The following is a 16,099-nucleotide window of genomic DNA, read 5'->3' on the forward strand; positions in this document are numbered from 1 at the left end:
ATATTTACGATAAAAATAAGTTATTTACAATTAAAATGAGCAAATAATATATAGGAAGTGCATCTCTCCGCCGCTCCACAATACGCTCTGCAATTGCTCCTCGCCGCCGTGACTGTCACTTTCTCGTTCCTTGACCTTCTCTCCCCTTCTCCTCCTCCTTCAACTTCGTTGCTTGGCACTTCGAAGACCACAGCTTACTGTTTCCATTCCGCTGTTTGGTTGCCGAGAAAAAGGTACGCAAAGGAAGAGAGAAGCAATTAGTTCTCTTTAATTTTTTTAGAGTTGTTATTTTCCTTTTTACTTCCCCAAATTTTCTCAGCTGCCAAACGGAGAGCTGGTTTAGTTTACTGCTCCTGGAGTTCTTGTTCTTAATAGCTGGCTAAGGCCTGAAACCGGCGCCGCATTGCCATTTGATACCATCTGATATGATCAGCAGAGCCTTTAATTTCGTCAATTAAATTGTATTCCATACAATAAACAAAGTAATTAGTTTGCGCAGAAACTTAATAGGATCGTTTTATTGTGTGTAAGCTGTAGGTATAAATGGCACGCTCCAAGGCTCCGGCAAAGAAGCAGCAAAAGCGCGGCATCGACTTCAAAGTAATCGATATTTCGGGTTTTGAATGCATTTTGCTTTGGGAAGTTCAACATCCGAAAACTTCATTTGCATTTTATGTTTATTTTCTTTTGTAATTTTTGCAGAAAATAAGGCGAAAGATTGGCAGAAAGTTGCCACCACCAAAGAACGCTACGAATACTGAAATTAAGTCCAAAGGTTTTGACTTTAATCTGTTCTTAAATTCATGAGTTGATATTACTTTTTGTACTCTCTGTGTCGTTTTTCGTTAATTCATTGAAAGGAAAATTCTGTCATCAAAATAAGTTCGTTTTGGGGTGACGAGAGTAATTAAGGATGAGAGTTTGTATTCTGTTGATTGTTTGAAATACTTTTTCTTGCCATGATGATGGAGTTGCCTATGTGCTTCCATTTTGATGTCAAATATCGTAGTGAACTAGTTTCTTAATGAGTACTAAATAATGGTTGCTATGAGCAGCAATTGTTCTTCCCGAGCAGAGTGTGGCATCAGAGAAGGCAGGATTAGCAGTGAACAAGAAAGGTTTAACATTGAAGGAACTTCTTCAGCAAACATCTCATTACAACCCGAAAGTTCGTAAAGGTATGTTAATGTTATTTTAAAATATTTTCTTAATGAAAACGCTTATAGCCTTACAGTATCTTCCAAAATATGAGAATTAATCTATTTTTAACCTGAAATAGATTACCTAGATCGTTGATCATGTATTTCTGCACATTGATTTGGGTTTTAGTGTGTTAAATTTGAAGAGGTTACGACCTTTTCAATAATTATGTTGTCTAGGAAGTTGTTTCCCATTATTAATATTTTGTACCGTATAGTATATATCTAATAATCTTACTGTTATTTCTCTTTGAAGATGCATTACTGGGTATGAAGGATTTACTCCTTAGGTATCCAGAAGAGTTGAGGTTGCACAAGTATGCTGTTGTTGAAAAGCTGCGTGAACGCATTGGTGATGACAATAGACTGGTTCGAGATACGCTATATCAACTTTTTAAGTCAGTAATTTTACCTGGCTGTAAGGAGGTAATTTTTTATTCTTGTCTGAATGCAGCGAGGTAAAAATCTGTTGTGAATTAAATGTATTAATGCGAAACAAGGATGATTATATTTGATTATTTGCAGTTCAAGAAAGTTTTGGGTTGTTCATTACACTATTTTCCTCTTAATTTTTTCATGAGACATGTGTCTTATATGCCAAATTTTATTCAATTGTTGCCATGCATTGCACTAAATTAAACGGCCACACCATACTTCTGGATGTGCAAAGCCATTCCTAGCTGGGGGGAAATGGAATTTATTCTCTTTCATAGAAATTGACATAAATTATCTTTGAAGGGCTTATTCTTTTTCCTTCCTAGTTTTTACTTTTTCTTAATGTTATGCATCTTCCTTACAATAGAACAATTTGGTAGTTTCACACTGCTTTTATTGCATTTATGGATTCATCTAAGTGTAACATTGTTTTGAGATTTTGTTGTCATCATCTCTCTATTATTATCATTAAGTTCGGTGGTGTTTATAGCCAATGAATTTAATGTGACATTTTTTTCCCTTCTTTTCTTGTCCAGGATAATCAAGAGCTGTTGATTTCCTTGATGATGGCCTATATATTTAATGCAATGACGCATTTAGCAATCGATGTTCGGTTGATGGCTTTCAAATTTTTGGAGCTTGCTATCCAATACCATCCACCTTCCTTCTTCTTGAATGCTGAAAAGGTATCCTAAGATTGTGCTGTAAAATGATGTGTGCAGTGTTTTCGTTGGAATCATTATTGGATATGTTATTCTGATGTACAACTGTAGAATTTCTAATTTATGCTTTGGTCATTGACTATGAACTGTTATATGGTTTGTTCTTCTTCTATGCATTATTCTAATGGAATGGACTTTAGGCATATTCTTGTAGTTATGTACCTGTCGCAAAGATTGGATGTTACATAATCATCTTTTGAGACCCCACACTGTCTCTTAGTTACATTATAATGGTATTTTATGGCTAGAGTTTGCAACTTTGTCGTCTAGTGTTACGGATTGAGGCCTTATTCAACAACATTCTTTTTCTCCAAGATTCTGCTGTTTCTGTAATTCTTGGTCTCTTCTCTTCATGTTTTCTTTGCTCTCATTCTGCTCAATAACAGGAAAGTTCTTATAGATGTTGAGCTTTATGTTACTTGTCTTCTTCTTTCTTTCTTTCTTATTCCCACTAGACATGTTATTCCTGTATGCAGATATTCTTGATCGAATCTTTATCCTTGGTGGGTGTGTGAGCTTGTTTGTTTGGTTGCCTTTATATTTTCCACTGCTTTATTTCCTATCAATTGTTTATGGTTTAGTCTGTCTGTGTGGCTAATGAATCTAAATATTAGATGAACTCGAATTTTTCACTGTTACCGCTCTCTTTTTGTGTTTAAAGATAACTTTTAAGGTTGTTTTAACGATTGCTTCATTGGCAGATTCTTCAAAGCTTTGAGGATATTCTGCAGAGGAACCAGTTTTTTTTAGAGGACAAGGGCAAGCTCAAGACTGCTCTTGCCGGCCTGGAACTATGCTTGTCGCTTTTGCCATGTAACAAGAGAGAAGTTGGCTCGTGTGAAAAGGTATTTTTAAGTTTTCTGAAAATCCAGAGGGTTTGCACGTTTTCTTTCATTGTTTGTATTGTGCAGCATGAGCCTGCTTGTTTTCTTGTACCTTCCAGCTGTATTCTTTCATTGCACATTATGGTTGAAACTTTGCTGTTAAATTTTGTTATTGTTGTTATTATAATCAGCATTTTCCTCTACTTAGATGAGGGGTGCAAAGCATGTGTCAGTCAGAAAGCCATGAAAAGTAGCCTTGACTACACATGTGAAAGTTTTGAAAATAAATTTGTTTTATTCATACTCGGAGATCTGACTTCTGAAGCTGGACGGACAATTTTTAAATGGGAGAATATTTTTTTTTCTTGGGTTATGGTGGTGATCAGAGGGCAAATGAAAATAAAAAAAAAACTATCTGGGCATATAACTGCATCAGGAAGAAACTGTTCTGAGTTACTGCTTTTAGTCTCTTGCATTATTTATGAAATAGTTTTGTAATATCTTTCCTTTTACTTAATAGAATGGTGCTGGACAAGGGATACTGCATGCTTTTGAGCCTGATGTACTTGCAAAATCTGCTGGTATGTGATACATTGGTGCATGTGTTTATACGTCATTATCGATTATGTTCTACTGATGGCACCATGTGTCTAGTTATGGCTCATATCACGACATAGATCAATATGAGTTTGATAGTTGAAGTTCCTGAACATTGGAATGATAATACTTATTTTGGTAATGTAAGTTTATTAGTATGTACTTCTTAGTTTCAAATGCCTTGCAGTTGGCAGCAGTTCTCACAGCAGGAGAAATCAAAATTCACTCTGATGATATCAGCTTGTTACTTAGATTGTATTAATAAGTTGCTGTTTAGTGGGACAAGCATTCCGCAGTTCAAGAACTTCCAATTATTTAATACCTTTTTTCGTTTTCATATTGACCTATCATCATCTTGCTTTCTTTTGTAGGATGTTCAATCATCATCCCGAAACTAAAAGACCTTGTCCCAGTTCTAGTAAATTGTTTCCAAGATTTTATTCCAGAAGTTCAGACTGGCTCTCTTCTTAATACACAATCATTTGATTGTATGCTGTCCATACTTAACAGCATAAACCTTGCTGTCAAATTCTTCTTTTATATGACTGATGAGGGTAAACTAGAATCACAACCTTCTCAAGGGGGGCATGGTGTGACTATGTGTGATACTATCTCTGTGACACTAGTGAAGACGTTTTTGCAAGTTTTGTTTCCCCTGAACATGAGAAATCAACTTTCAGAAAAGGTATAAGTTATAACCTTAATATAACTTTTAAACTCATCATTGTTTCTGCAAAATGACTTCTTTAAGGGTCTCTTGATTGGTGTCACTTTATTTTGCATCCTTTCTATGGTCCTTCTGTTTTAATACTCTAGTAAGCATGGAAGCCTATAGCATTGCTTGAATATTTTATTTTTGTATTTTTGTGTCAAAATTTCCATCATTTGTAATTTTTCTCATTATCGATGTATTTGTCAATATTTTCATTGATATATTCCATTTTTTTGGACTCTTTTTATTTCATTGATAATGATATATTATACTTTGAATAAAATTGGTATAAAGTTATAGTACGAATGCAATGAATAATGTGTCTTTGACGTTCACATTTTATTTTTTTGTTCATCTTAGATATTTCTTGCATTTCTCTCAATTTCTGTTCTGTTATTTCTTGTATGTCTTGCAATTTCGATTCAGTATTTGGGAGTTTTCATTTCTATCTAATGGTATCTGAACATGTTGACATTTTCATAGAAGGTCATGTTTCCATAAGTCTGTCTTGTTCTATGGATTATATCAGGCCAACCCCTTGGCAGCTCTTACATTCTTGAAACCCGAGTGTATAGTAAGAATTCTATACTAGAGTTTTTTCTTGGGGGGAAATTTCAAACTTTAGGATCTGGGCAGGTGCTATATGGGCACCAAATATCTTAGAAAGGGATGTCTACTATGTGAGGCACATTCTTAGCTGTAGATGTGTGTGTGTGTGTGTGTGTGTGTGTGTAGTAACTCATTTCACATTTTATGAGGGTCTTTTGTTGCCAGTATTACAAGTTCTCTTTTTGAATTGAATCGGTTCTTTTCTATATCTGTTTGACAGGATGATGTTAAATATTTTGTCTTGAACACTCTGATGACAGAAATATTTTTGCACTTAAGCAAATGGATCTGCCCTCCTCCTGTTTTATTTGAGAAAATTTTAGAATTTCTGGAAGATTCTCTGCTTGGAAAGGTTGGTTCGTCTACCATAATGTTTTAGTATGAAGTTGCATTCATGCTGTTCAAATTTCTGCATCATGTGCTTTGTATTTCTTAAGAGTACTGATCTAGGTGTGATAAGCAGTTATAAGTATAATTGCATTGTAATTTGATTGTTTCTATTCAATGAATTGAAATATAAAGTAATCTCATATATTGACAAAAAAAAAATGATTTGCATTCTGCTAATGTGTATTAATAGTGTCGATGATGGCCTTCAGGGCTCATTGCACATCTTCCCCTTAAGCACAAAGGTGGGGGTTAATTTGGGATGCAAATACTGGTTTGGTGCCTGTTGTAATTTACCTTGAAAAAAAAATATTAAAATAATGTCTTCCATATAATAATGTAAATGATGGATTGTTGTTCCACAGCTTCACGTTTTGAAGGTAAAAAGAAGTTTATGATCTACATTTTGCCATGATAGTTTGGGGCTCAAATACTGGTGGGTGCTTGATGTAGTTTTCCTAGAAATTAAGACATATATTATTTCAATAGAATAATGTAACTGATAGGTTGTTACTTGCAGCATCAAATTTTGAAGAAAATATTTATGCTCTAGAACTTGCCAGGGTGGTTATTTTTTAAAGAAAATTTCATTCAATTTTGGTTACTGTATTTAATAGTTTTGTACTGTATGTTTTAGGTTACATTTCTAATACTTTCTGTAAAGCTTCTTTTAAAATGTTGGAAACTTGTTACTTTACAGGTATGCAATGACACGCTTTCTGGTAAGGCAGTCTGGGAGAAGCATTTAATTTCACTTCTTCCTTTTGTTCCAAAGCTTGTTTATCGAGTGGCAGATGACTGGAAGTCTCGCCTTCTTCAGGTATGAGCTGTGCTTAAAACTATTTTACATTCCAAGATTTTATCATCGGCAGAGTTATGTCAGCTGAATTCCTTTTTCCTTATAAGATTGTCTTGACTCTTTTCTTTAAGTACTTCAATGGTTGTGTAACTCTAGATTTGGTTCTAAAACAATTAGAGGTTCCCAATTTACACAGACCATTGTAGTGGGGTATTAAATGATTTATGTCTTTTAACTTCTGAAAATGGTGTTACCTATATATCATTAAATGCAGGCTTTTAGTGAGGCATTCAAGGACTGCAATCCTGTATCCCCTTTAAAATTGGCTTGTCTTTCCATACTGGAGGAGCTGCTAGTTCCTGTAAGCTTGATTCTATACCTCCTGCTTGCAATATCTCCAAGTTTTTTCTTTCCTTATAGTATAGCCGTGGTAGTAAGAAATCAGACTCATCTCTTTCTCTCTCTCAAATTGAATTTTGATAACTTTTCTACATATCATAGAGACAAGATATGCTGTACCTGGATCCGAGTATTTCCGAGATATTAGACTTTCAGATTACCTGGATAAGAGAGCTTCCTGTGTTGCTTATCCTGCTGGGTGATAAAAACCCATACTATTCCCAGGTAACATTTTTTTAACCTCGTAAGACAGACAGTAGTATTGACACAGAAGAATCTAGACAGTAGGTTTTGCATCTTGCATCTCTGAGTGAGGACCTTATTCAATATTATTGTCATTATTTATCATCTTTGTTTTTCTGCATAGTCAGTCTTTATCATCACCTATGATTTTTCACCCCATTATTTCTGGTTTATATTGCATGTTTCTTCAGGTTGTGCTGCACCTTCTACTTCGCCTGGGACAACGTGCTTTAGTGAACTCATCCTTTGCATGGGAATATGACAACATGCAATTGTCACTGCAAGAATTTTTTGGCATAAGTAAAGATGATGGTAAGAGCCCATTCAGTTGACACTAGTATTCTTTTTTGTGGATTAATCATCCGTCAGCAGACAACTTGGTTTCTTATGATTCTGCCTCTTGTTCTTGCAGGAAATGTATTATATGGTCCCTTTGTAAGGCTTCCCAGAGATTCTCAAGAACTCTCTCTTTCCTGCCTCTGCTATATCTCTAATTTGGGTCCACTTTTGCTGAAGTCAATAGCTTACTGTTGCCTATGTAAGTTATTCATATCTGCCTCGGTTAGATTCTGTATGGATTTGACAGCTTAGGTTTGGCATGCTGTACGAAGTTCTCTATAGATATTATTTTGACTTTTTTAATGTCTCATGCATGCCATTAATATGCAAGCTATTCTTGTTTCTGTTATAACAATTATAAGGGAACCTTTGGATTCCAAAAGTATTCCAGGTTAAAGTCACATGGGTACCAGATATGTTCCTTTCTGCACAGTAGTTTTGTTGGTAGAGTTATCTTTTACTACAAGAATCAGGAAAAAAAATCCTATCTGCATCAGTTTCTTCATTAGAAAGAGTATGTCATTTTAAAATCTGATGTAGAAACCATTTTGTTGCATCATTTTGTGGCTGAATGATAGTAATTTTCCTTCAACTGGAACATAGATGCTTGCCATTCATGTCTTAATGTAACTGTCATTTGTTAAGGGATTAAATCCAAACATATAGGGGGTTAGACATGCCATTAAACATCAAAGGGTGATTCTGATTGATGTTATATGGTAACAATATGAAGTAATGATGAATGTTCTCTCTTCTGCTTTCCAGTGATTTGTGAACATTGTTGAAGTATGACGAGTTATTTGCAAATTGGGATTGTTTAAGTGACATTTCTATCTATTTCCCGTTCATTGCAGGTCCTGATCTGGAACAATATGTATTATTTCGAATCATAGAGGTCCTGAATTCAGCTTATAAATCTGGGCATATTCAGATTGTTGATCACATTAGTTTCTTGATCACTTTGCTCTCCCATTTCAGAGTTTTCCCAGGTATGTCTGACAGAATTTCTTCTCCTCTTCATGGTTTGTATTAGTATGTGTAATTTCTATTTGTACCAGTTGACATCTTATGATGACTTTAAAATTTCTAATTTTCTACTAATATGATGACTTTCAAATGATTTATCGTTTTTCATGCTTTATCGTAATAAGGTAACTAAATTGCAAGTGTAAGACTTTGTCAACTTACGTTTTAAAGGCTGCTTCAGAACAAAAATCATCTTGCTCTACTTAAAAGCATATTATCTTGCTCCGAGATTTTGGGATAGAAAGTTCCTGCTCTGGACTATTTATAGCTATTTATTCTTTTTGCTGCCAAAGGATCTGATGCCTTCATATTAGTATTACTAGAGAACCAATTTATTACTTAAATGCATAATTTTTATTGCAATTTGTTGGGTTCCAAACCTAAAATTGCTTCATCATGGCAGAAAATATTGTTCCTGATAGAGAGAATGATGTGAATATCTCAAATCGAGGGACTTTTAAGTCACTCAGCCGAATCGTCTGCTCATGCCTGTCACAGATGGGTGATAATACTCTTGTTTTGCAGATGCTAGAGAAAATTATACTCGATCAGATGGTGAGTTGACTAGATAACTTCATCTTATTGTGTTCTTCTAGTTTACTTTACATCAATATCTTCTTAACTTCTTATTATTTTATAACTTCATCTTCTTAACTTTGTCAACTTACTGTGTGTTCCTGTGCTTTATTTCTGAAAGTTACAGTTTACCTATGTTTCCTGATTTTGATTTTTCTACATATTTCAGTCTCAAAATCCCCCTCTAGACAACGTTTGTGCTATGCTTAGGACGCTTATTACACTGGACTCTAAAACAACGATAATTTCCCAAGGAGCTTTTATAAGCCTAGGCAATATCCTTCCACGGTATCTGATTGACGTTGTACAGGTAACTTTCATTTCTTGTTTGGAGAGCATCTGCCTTAACCCCCCAAACACCATTTTTTACTTTCTTGTGTCTTCTAACTTAGTTTGGAATATGTTCCACTGAGAGGATTCCAGTGTTTTTGGTTTCTGAAATTCAATATTAATTGAATCTGTTATTCTCTGCTGCTCATATGTAAATTTGTCTTTCCCATGAAAATAAGTTTTTTCACGGGATGCTCAGGTTTGATATCGGTTATTGATGTAGGGCAAGATAGGGGTCAATTAAAGTGGAGAAAATCAAAGAAACAAGAGTGCTACAAAATAAGAAAGAATAATGCTCATGCATTCAAGAATAATATCTGGAAGTAGGAAAAAGAACGAGTCAGTGTTGCATATTTGTTAGTGGCTTGATTACATTTCATAGAAAAGAGGCTTGAGTTTTAAGATTTTTAGTAAAGTTTTAGTTTTGGATAACTTTATTCCTTGTCTCACAAGGATTTGGTTTTTTTTTTTTTTTTCACTAGTTAATCAGGATTTCTTTATGTTTCCTTTATTAATTAGATTTTTAGTATTAATGAAGATGCAAGGCAGCATTAGTATCATGCAAATAGTTGTCCAGGGTGGGATAATTGGGTTAGGATTAGGCTGGCCTCAGTACACTGTCTGCAAATGTAACCAAAATGAGGATAATAAATCAGGGTTAGGCTGGCCTTGGTACGTTTAATATCTTTCTAACAATGAGAAAGAGTAATTCATGCACATATAATAATTGACTTATTATCCTTGGCAAAGAGAAAAGACATCCACAAAGACATTTTGCTTTACAGGCTCATCTTAAATTGTTGTGTTTTCCAATAGGAACCTCTATGAAGTATAAATGTATCTTTGTGTGGTAAGTTGCTAGTTACCGTGTCATACTTCCATAGTTGCACGTTGTAACACAAGAATCGATGGATTGGAATCTTTAAATATCATGTCCTTTAATAAAAAGCCAACAAAATATAATTTTGTTTGCAATCTCATGCTACTGCTGGTCTGGAGGATGGGGTTTTGGAAGGGATGTCTATATATGTCTTTTTAATAATTATCAATATAGGGAACATTTCGCAGATGTCTTGCACTGATACTTTCTATATGTTTGTAGACGTGTAGTATTGTTTTACATTTTGTGCCCCCTCTTTGTGAACTTTTAAATTGTTGCATAACGCTCTAGTGCATACTATTCTATTTCAAACAATGAAGGTCCTTAGGCCTTGTTTCAGTTTTACCGTTTCTCAGGTATCTGCCTTCTGATGCAGTGCATTGTTGAAGATGACAAGAAGACCACCGTTTCCATTTCTTCAAGTTCATGTCGTTATTATCTCATCCCTTGCTTTGTCTTGTTTGATAAAAGTCACGAACTTCTGAATCTTGTATTGAATACATTGGGGTCATGGATAACTGAAAGTAGTTTGCCACATGTAACTGGTGATCATACCCACTACGCAACTGACATTTCAAGTATGGTAGATGCAGTCGTTTTCCTGCTGCAATTGATGCATATGGATGACAAAATCTGTCAAATCATATCTTCGTTCAAGGCAGAGATTGACTATATCATGGAAGGCATCAGGTTATTACAGGTATTTTCATTTGCACCCTCAGGCATAACCCTGCATATTCAGATAATCTTGAACTTTTTTCCCCTTACAGCATACCTGAAGCTTGTCCTCATTTGAATTTGATCATTTGATCCATTCCCGTGATAATTGCAATTATTATAAACTATAAATGTTTAAAAAGAGAGTAACTGCAGTGCAATGTCTAGTCAACATGTACATGTACACATATGGTATGTACTGCATGCAGTGGATGAAAGGATTGATATACGTAGTGTAGTGATGTATGGGGCAATGGCCAAAAATATATAAATTGTAATTTGAAGAGTGTTATGGATTGAAAAGTCTTTGATATTCTAGTTGATCTGTCACTCCATATGTAACTACTTTACAACTGGAAATTTTCGTCCCAGGTGTAATTCTTTCATTGGTTTGATTTGGTTTTTTTCCACGCGCTCAACTCTTATTTGTGCTCTTTGTGTTGAGATCTTTTTTTATTTTATTTTTACGGAAAAAAAAAAAAGGCGATCTTTAATCTTGTTCTACTTTATGTATGCAGTCATCAGCGGAAATCCGCATGACGATTGAAGAAAAGCACAAGGTGCAATGTGCACTTGGTAGACTACAGACTGTAATAATAACACTGCATAGTGAGATGCAGTCAGTCTAGAAGAACATTGTTAACCTGAGTTAACTTGCGTTGTGAGTCTTCTTCTTCATAACCATCTTTAGGATTCATTTATGTGTAGGGCCCTAATAATCCGCTTCGCTATTAAACCACTCACCCCCCCCCCCCTCCTCCTCCTCCTCCTCCTCCTCCTCCTCCTCTCTCTCTCTCTCTCTCTCTCTCTCTCTCTCAAATAAATAAATAAAGAGATGAAAGTGTGTAGGACTATTCAGAAGTTGATATCTCATGTGTACACAATCCAGTGGGAGGAGGGAGATGAAAGTATATGGCTCTGGAATGTGCTTTAGCCCTTGTAGCTTTAAAATCACACTTGGATGACATTTGGGATAACGATTAGTGAATGACCAATTTTAGATAACCAGTTTAACTACTTGTTTTCCGGACAGCTATAAGCATCCGCTGCATCTGATTCCGTTTGTTGCAGGAATACGCAACTATGGTGGAAGTACAAGGAGTTAAAAGAGAACAGACGGTGCAGATCCAGTAGCTAGAGTACGGCTTCCAGATTGATGTTGGTCGTCAATCCTTGACTTGGTTCAGCTTAGGTACTCGAAGGCCGGGACTGAATGCACTTCTCCCATGGCCGTTGTGTCTACCTCATGGTTTTCAACGAGTGTAACTAATCAAAAGCAAAAGAAGAAAAGAGTCTCAAACACGTACCAAATTTTTCGGGTTTTGGGGGCATGAAGCTAAAGTAGTGTCTCCATCGTATATCTGGCGGTGTTGGGTGTCCAATTTTGTTATAGAAAGATTGAAACAGATTGATGGTGATTTAGGAATAGTTTTTCTTTGTACTTTTACTCCTTATCTATAACCTAGTAATTAACAAGATCATTATTTTTGTTAATCCTGTTATTTACAACCAAAAACATACTAAATTCTCCGAAATAACAAATTTGTTCAAAGTATTCCAGGAACACACAAAAATGAAAAATAGAAGAAGAACAAAACAAGATTGGTGCAGATAATAACCCAAATGCCCTCGAAAGACTTAATATTTTCTTCATATATTTATGATTTGTAAACCATCTCAAATAGAAGAAGATTCATGTATGGTTAATCAACTGAACTTGTCATAATTCACGTCTTTTGTGTCCCGACAAGCATACTCTCTCTCTCGCTCACTCCTGAATCGTTCTTAGAAGATCAAGGGTCAGTCGACGGTGTGCTACTTCAAAAGATCCTCCTAGTCAGCTTTCTGACGCCTTATGGGTTTAATTGCTTGTTATTATGTCAGACTTTATGATTTGTGTTTCAAGGTGGAACCAGGGGAAGCTTGCAACCTTTAGCTAGGATTACAACGATGTCGACCCTAAACTGGCTTGTTAAATGTTTAACACTTTAAAAGTCTTTAGTTTTCATTAACTCTGAAATTTATGTTTGTATGCAATGTAACTCATTATTTATCTAATTAATTAAGTGATTGACAATAATACTTACATGTATATAATAGAATCGTCATCTGACAGTCATATGTAATATATGCGAATATACGTAAATTGGGAGATCATATCTGACCGTTGAAATGATGATTGTGCTAAATACATATAAAAAAAAGTAACAAAATAAAAAGTGATCAAATTCAATAAAACATTGCTAGGGTTAGTTCAAAAGGAACAGAAGGACCCAAAGAAATAAATTAGGCGGGAAATTTGACTCGATCCCACAATTTCCCCAATTGCTCTAACCTCAATGAAATCAGATCCAATTCAAATCAAATCCGACGAATTCATGCAATGCAATCAAAGATCAGTGCCTTCTTCAAACCCTCCTCTTCCTCTTGCCCCAACCCAGCAGCCGCATCTCCTCTTCTTTCCAACGAAAACGACGACGAATTGAGCGTCTGGGAGAATACGCAGCACCAGTACTGTAACACCTACAAGCGAAGATCTCCAAACCCTCAAAGGTATTTTTTTTTTGCTCTGGGCTTTCTGCTGTTTGGATGCCGAGAAAAAACGTTTCAACTTTTGTTTTTATTTTTTATTAAAAGTTGTTTCTGGGTAGCTTCTGTTAAGACAATTAGGAACTGGGGTTAGCCTGGATTTAAAATTTTGGGATTTTCCTTATAGAAAATCTGAGATTTAGTTTATTTATGAATATATTGATTTACTGACTGTTTAAATTTATATTTATTTGCTTTTGTTTCCCTTCCAATCTTTTCTTTGTGTGCTAAAGTAGTGGAAGGGACAAAAATCCAGTGAACCAATTGCCGGAGAAACCCTTTTCTGATGGTAATTCCGGGAAGCCGGAATCGACCACATTGGGAAGAATAGTGACCAAGAACAAGAAGAGAAGCTATGCTCAGTTCTATCTGGACTTTGGACAGTCTGATTTCAATCTGCACACGTGCTCCACGTGCGGGGTCAAGTATACCGCCGGAGACGAAGACGATGAGAAGTCTCACAGGGCATTTCACAAGGAGTATACCAATGGAATTCCATTCAAGGTGCAAATTCGTTATAGGTTTTGTGTCTCCTTTGTTAGGTCCATTGATAAAACAATGAGATTGTTAGAAATGGGTGCTTGTTTACTCAAATTGCTGACCAAATTTTGCAGGGATGGTGCAATGAGAGGGTTGTTCATTCGCCTTCTGTGGAAGGAGGTCGGATTGTTTTGGTGTTGGATTCTGATCCTCCGGCGCAGAGAAACAAGGTTCGAACACAAAATCTGTTTTCATGAATTTGATACTTTATTAGAGGATTGAATTGGATTGGATAGGATAATTCATAGAATTCAAGGTATGATAAAGGTAGAGGTGAATGATTAGAGTGAAGGAAACTTACCCCATCTGGCTTCTACCTCAAGTTAAACACAGTTTTCATTTCTTGCTTCAACCATACCTTGAAGATAATGGGTTATATAATCAAATCCAACCCTAGACACCAAACGAGCCCTATGTATGCGGTATTGTTTCAAGTTAACTCGAAGATGCACTTAATGGGGCTACTATGTTGTATGGCAGGTTGGGGAAGTTGTGAAGAGAATGGAGAGTGAGCTTGGTAATGGATGGATTTTGCACAAGTTGTGTAAGGTGAGTGACAATTAACTTGGTCATTTAGAAAATGCCACCAGAACTTTATTTGCATCAAATGTCTTTTATTGAATTACCATTAACTTCCGGATTTGTGCATTCTTTGGACGACTTTCATAGGCCTTTATGAATACTTCGGTGCCATGTAACTCCAATCTTTTGACAGTTTCAGGAGTGCAATAATGCATTTTATCAGTATTTTTATGTGGATGGTTTCCAGTATCTGACTATTGTTTTTGTAGGTATATCTGTTCATTTTATCCCAAAGGGTTGCTGGCTGTCTAGTTGTGGAACCAATAACAGAAGCATACAAAGTTCCTTCATTTGCAGCTGATGGAAGTTCTGATGGTACTACAACACATGAAGCAAAATCATCTACTCTCCAATTTGGGGATATCAGGTTTCAGAGGGAAGTCATGAGAAAAGCCCCTTCTGTTCCTAAAGCGTTGAATGAGAATCTCAACGGTGCTATCTTCTGCGAAAGGGAAGCAGTGGCTGCTGTTTGCGGCGTTAGAGCCATTTGGGTCACTCCATCTAACAGAAGAAAACACATAGCCACCCAGTTATTAGATGCCCTGAGGTATGTTCATGTTCAAGTCCTTGCTATCCTCTCTATGGATTTTCTTTTCGAGTGGATTTTATTATATTTTCATCACATTGCAATCAAATTGTACGATATTGTAACTCTGCGATTGGATCATGAACTGCTAGCCAAATTACATCAGCTAAATATAAGTAGATTTTAGTATAATAAATTGTCCAAGAATCTGAAAGAAACGCAGGTTTTTTTCTTATTCATACGGATCATATGTCCTTCGGAACTAGCAAATGCTTTTGAACCTATGATCATCTGGAAATCACTTTCTGTCCTATTATCCCAGAAGACTGAATCGCTTGCTTCTTTTCGATGTCTGCTCCGATGAGCATTTGGCTGTTTACTTATTATTTCCCCATCACAGGAAAAGTTTCTGCATGGGATTTGTCCTCGAACGCTCTCAACTGGCATTCTCTCAACCAACATCAGCTGGAAAGGCATTGGCATCCAATTATATTGGTGGTGGTGGATATTTTCTGGTTTACAAAACCAACCATACTGTCCCATAAAACTCAGATATTTGTGTCCATCTGTGCCTTGAGTTTAATTCCTTTAGAAACAATTTTGACATGTTTGCTAAATTCTAAAAGCTAGAAATTCAGTTCTTCAATCTGATTTTTTGAAGTGATTCTCATGCACTTGTCTCCAGTTAGGCTCTCCTTTTGATCTCCGTCTCGTCTCCATGTATGTAGTTTACACTATCGTCTATTTACTAGACGATATTGTAAATCACGTACTCTTGTTTACGAGGAAGGGATTCAAACTCCGGTGCAAAGTGAGCTTGTGTCTTAATTATAAAAAACATGTATATCAGTAATTCAGTAAAATATATATATATATATATATTTGAAATTTGGTGTAGTATATGAGATCTTATTCTTCCTTATTGAACAGTTCAAAACACAAAGAATAGATGTTTAATAATGTTAAATAACATGTTTTAGTAATTAAATAAAACCCTGCAGAGTAATTAATTATATTTGAGGAATTTGTTTAATAATGTATGTTTTAGAGACCCCATGCCTGGAGGCC

At 35.7% G+C, this 16,099-nt stretch overlaps 2 protein-coding genes across 7 annotated transcripts; both read left to right on the forward strand.

The window, feature by feature from the left end:
- The first annotated feature begins 29 nt into the window (after nt 1-29).
- On the forward strand, nt 30-12,288 carry LOC103963034. 5 transcript variants are annotated; one of them, XM_048568133.1, is made up of 21 exons: nt 31-233; nt 532-600; nt 703-775; nt 1,056-1,178; nt 1,456-1,625; nt 2,171-2,320; nt 3,058-3,201; nt 3,701-3,761; nt 4,149-4,462; nt 5,319-5,450; nt 6,186-6,305; nt 6,559-6,645; nt 6,786-6,908; nt 7,118-7,238; nt 7,339-7,464; nt 8,120-8,254; nt 8,695-8,846; nt 9,037-9,177; nt 10,418-10,777; nt 11,313-11,455; nt 11,866-12,288. In XM_048568133.1, exons 2-20 carry the CDS (start codon nt 544-546, stop codon nt 11,421-11,423), a joined length of 2,700 nt encoding a protein of 899 aa, XP_048424090.1. In that variant the 5' UTR covers nt 31-233; nt 532-543; the 3' UTR covers nt 11,424-11,455; nt 11,866-12,288. The 5 variants fall into 5 exon arrangements, with proteins under 5 accessions (XP_009374090.2, XP_048424090.1, XP_009374087.2 ...); XM_009375812.3 differs by having other exon boundaries at nt 538-600; XM_009375813.3 differs by having other exon boundaries at nt 32-233; nt 538-600; nt 10,454-10,777.
- Nucleotides 12,289-13,040: 752 nt separating this feature from the next.
- On the forward strand, nt 13,041-15,680 carry LOC103963035 (protein CHROMOSOME TRANSMISSION FIDELITY 7). Of its 2 annotated transcripts, none has more exons than XM_009375817.3 (6): nt 13,041-13,347; nt 13,620-13,887; nt 13,998-14,093; nt 14,404-14,472; nt 14,715-15,052; nt 15,432-15,680. In XM_009375817.3, the coding sequence occupies exons 1-6, from the start codon at nt 13,178-13,180 to the stop codon at nt 15,574-15,576; spliced, it is 1,086 nt and encodes a 361-aa protein (XP_009374092.2). In that variant the 5' UTR covers nt 13,041-13,177; the 3' UTR covers nt 15,577-15,680. The 2 variants fall into 2 exon arrangements, with proteins under 2 accessions (XP_009374092.2, XP_048424119.1); XM_048568162.1 differs by having other exon boundaries at nt 13,042-13,347; nt 13,617-13,887.
- Nucleotides 15,681-16,099: the final 419 nt, after the last annotated feature.

This window comes from the organism of the source record quoted next, unplaced genomic scaffold (assembly GCF_019419815.1).
Source record: "Pyrus x bretschneideri cultivar Hongxiangsu unplaced genomic scaffold, Pyrus_bretschneideri_v1 Contig47, whole genome shotgun sequence".
Classification (NCBI taxonomy): Eukaryota; Viridiplantae; Streptophyta; class Magnoliopsida; order Rosales; family Rosaceae; genus Pyrus; species Pyrus x bretschneideri.

Excerpts from the sequence above, each read along its gene's own strand:
- LOC103963035 (XM_048568162.1), top strand. The coding sequence starts at position 13,178 with ATGCAATCAAAGATCAGTGCCTTCTTCAAACCCTCCTCTTCCTCTTGC. Across the intron at positions 13,888-13,997 it reads CCAATGGAATTCCATTCAAG|GGATGGTGCAATGAGAGGGT; the intron begins GTGCAAATTCGT and ends CAAATTTTGCAG. Across the intron at positions 14,473-14,714 it reads TTTTGCACAAGTTGTGTAAG|GTATATCTGTTCATTTTATC; the intron begins GTGAGTGACAAT and ends TTGTTTTTGTAG.
- LOC103963034 (XM_048568133.1), top strand. The coding sequence starts at position 544 with ATGGCACGCTCCAAGGCTCCGGCAAAGAAGCAGCAAAAGCGCGGCATC. Across the intron at positions 3,202-3,700 it reads AAGTTGGCTCGTGTGAAAAG|AATGGTGCTGGACAAGGGAT; the intron begins GTATTTTTAAGT and ends TTTACTTAATAG. Across the intron at positions 7,239-7,338 it reads TGGCATAAGTAAAGATGATG|GAAATGTATTATATGGTCCC; the intron begins GTAAGAGCCCAT and ends TTGTTCTTGCAG.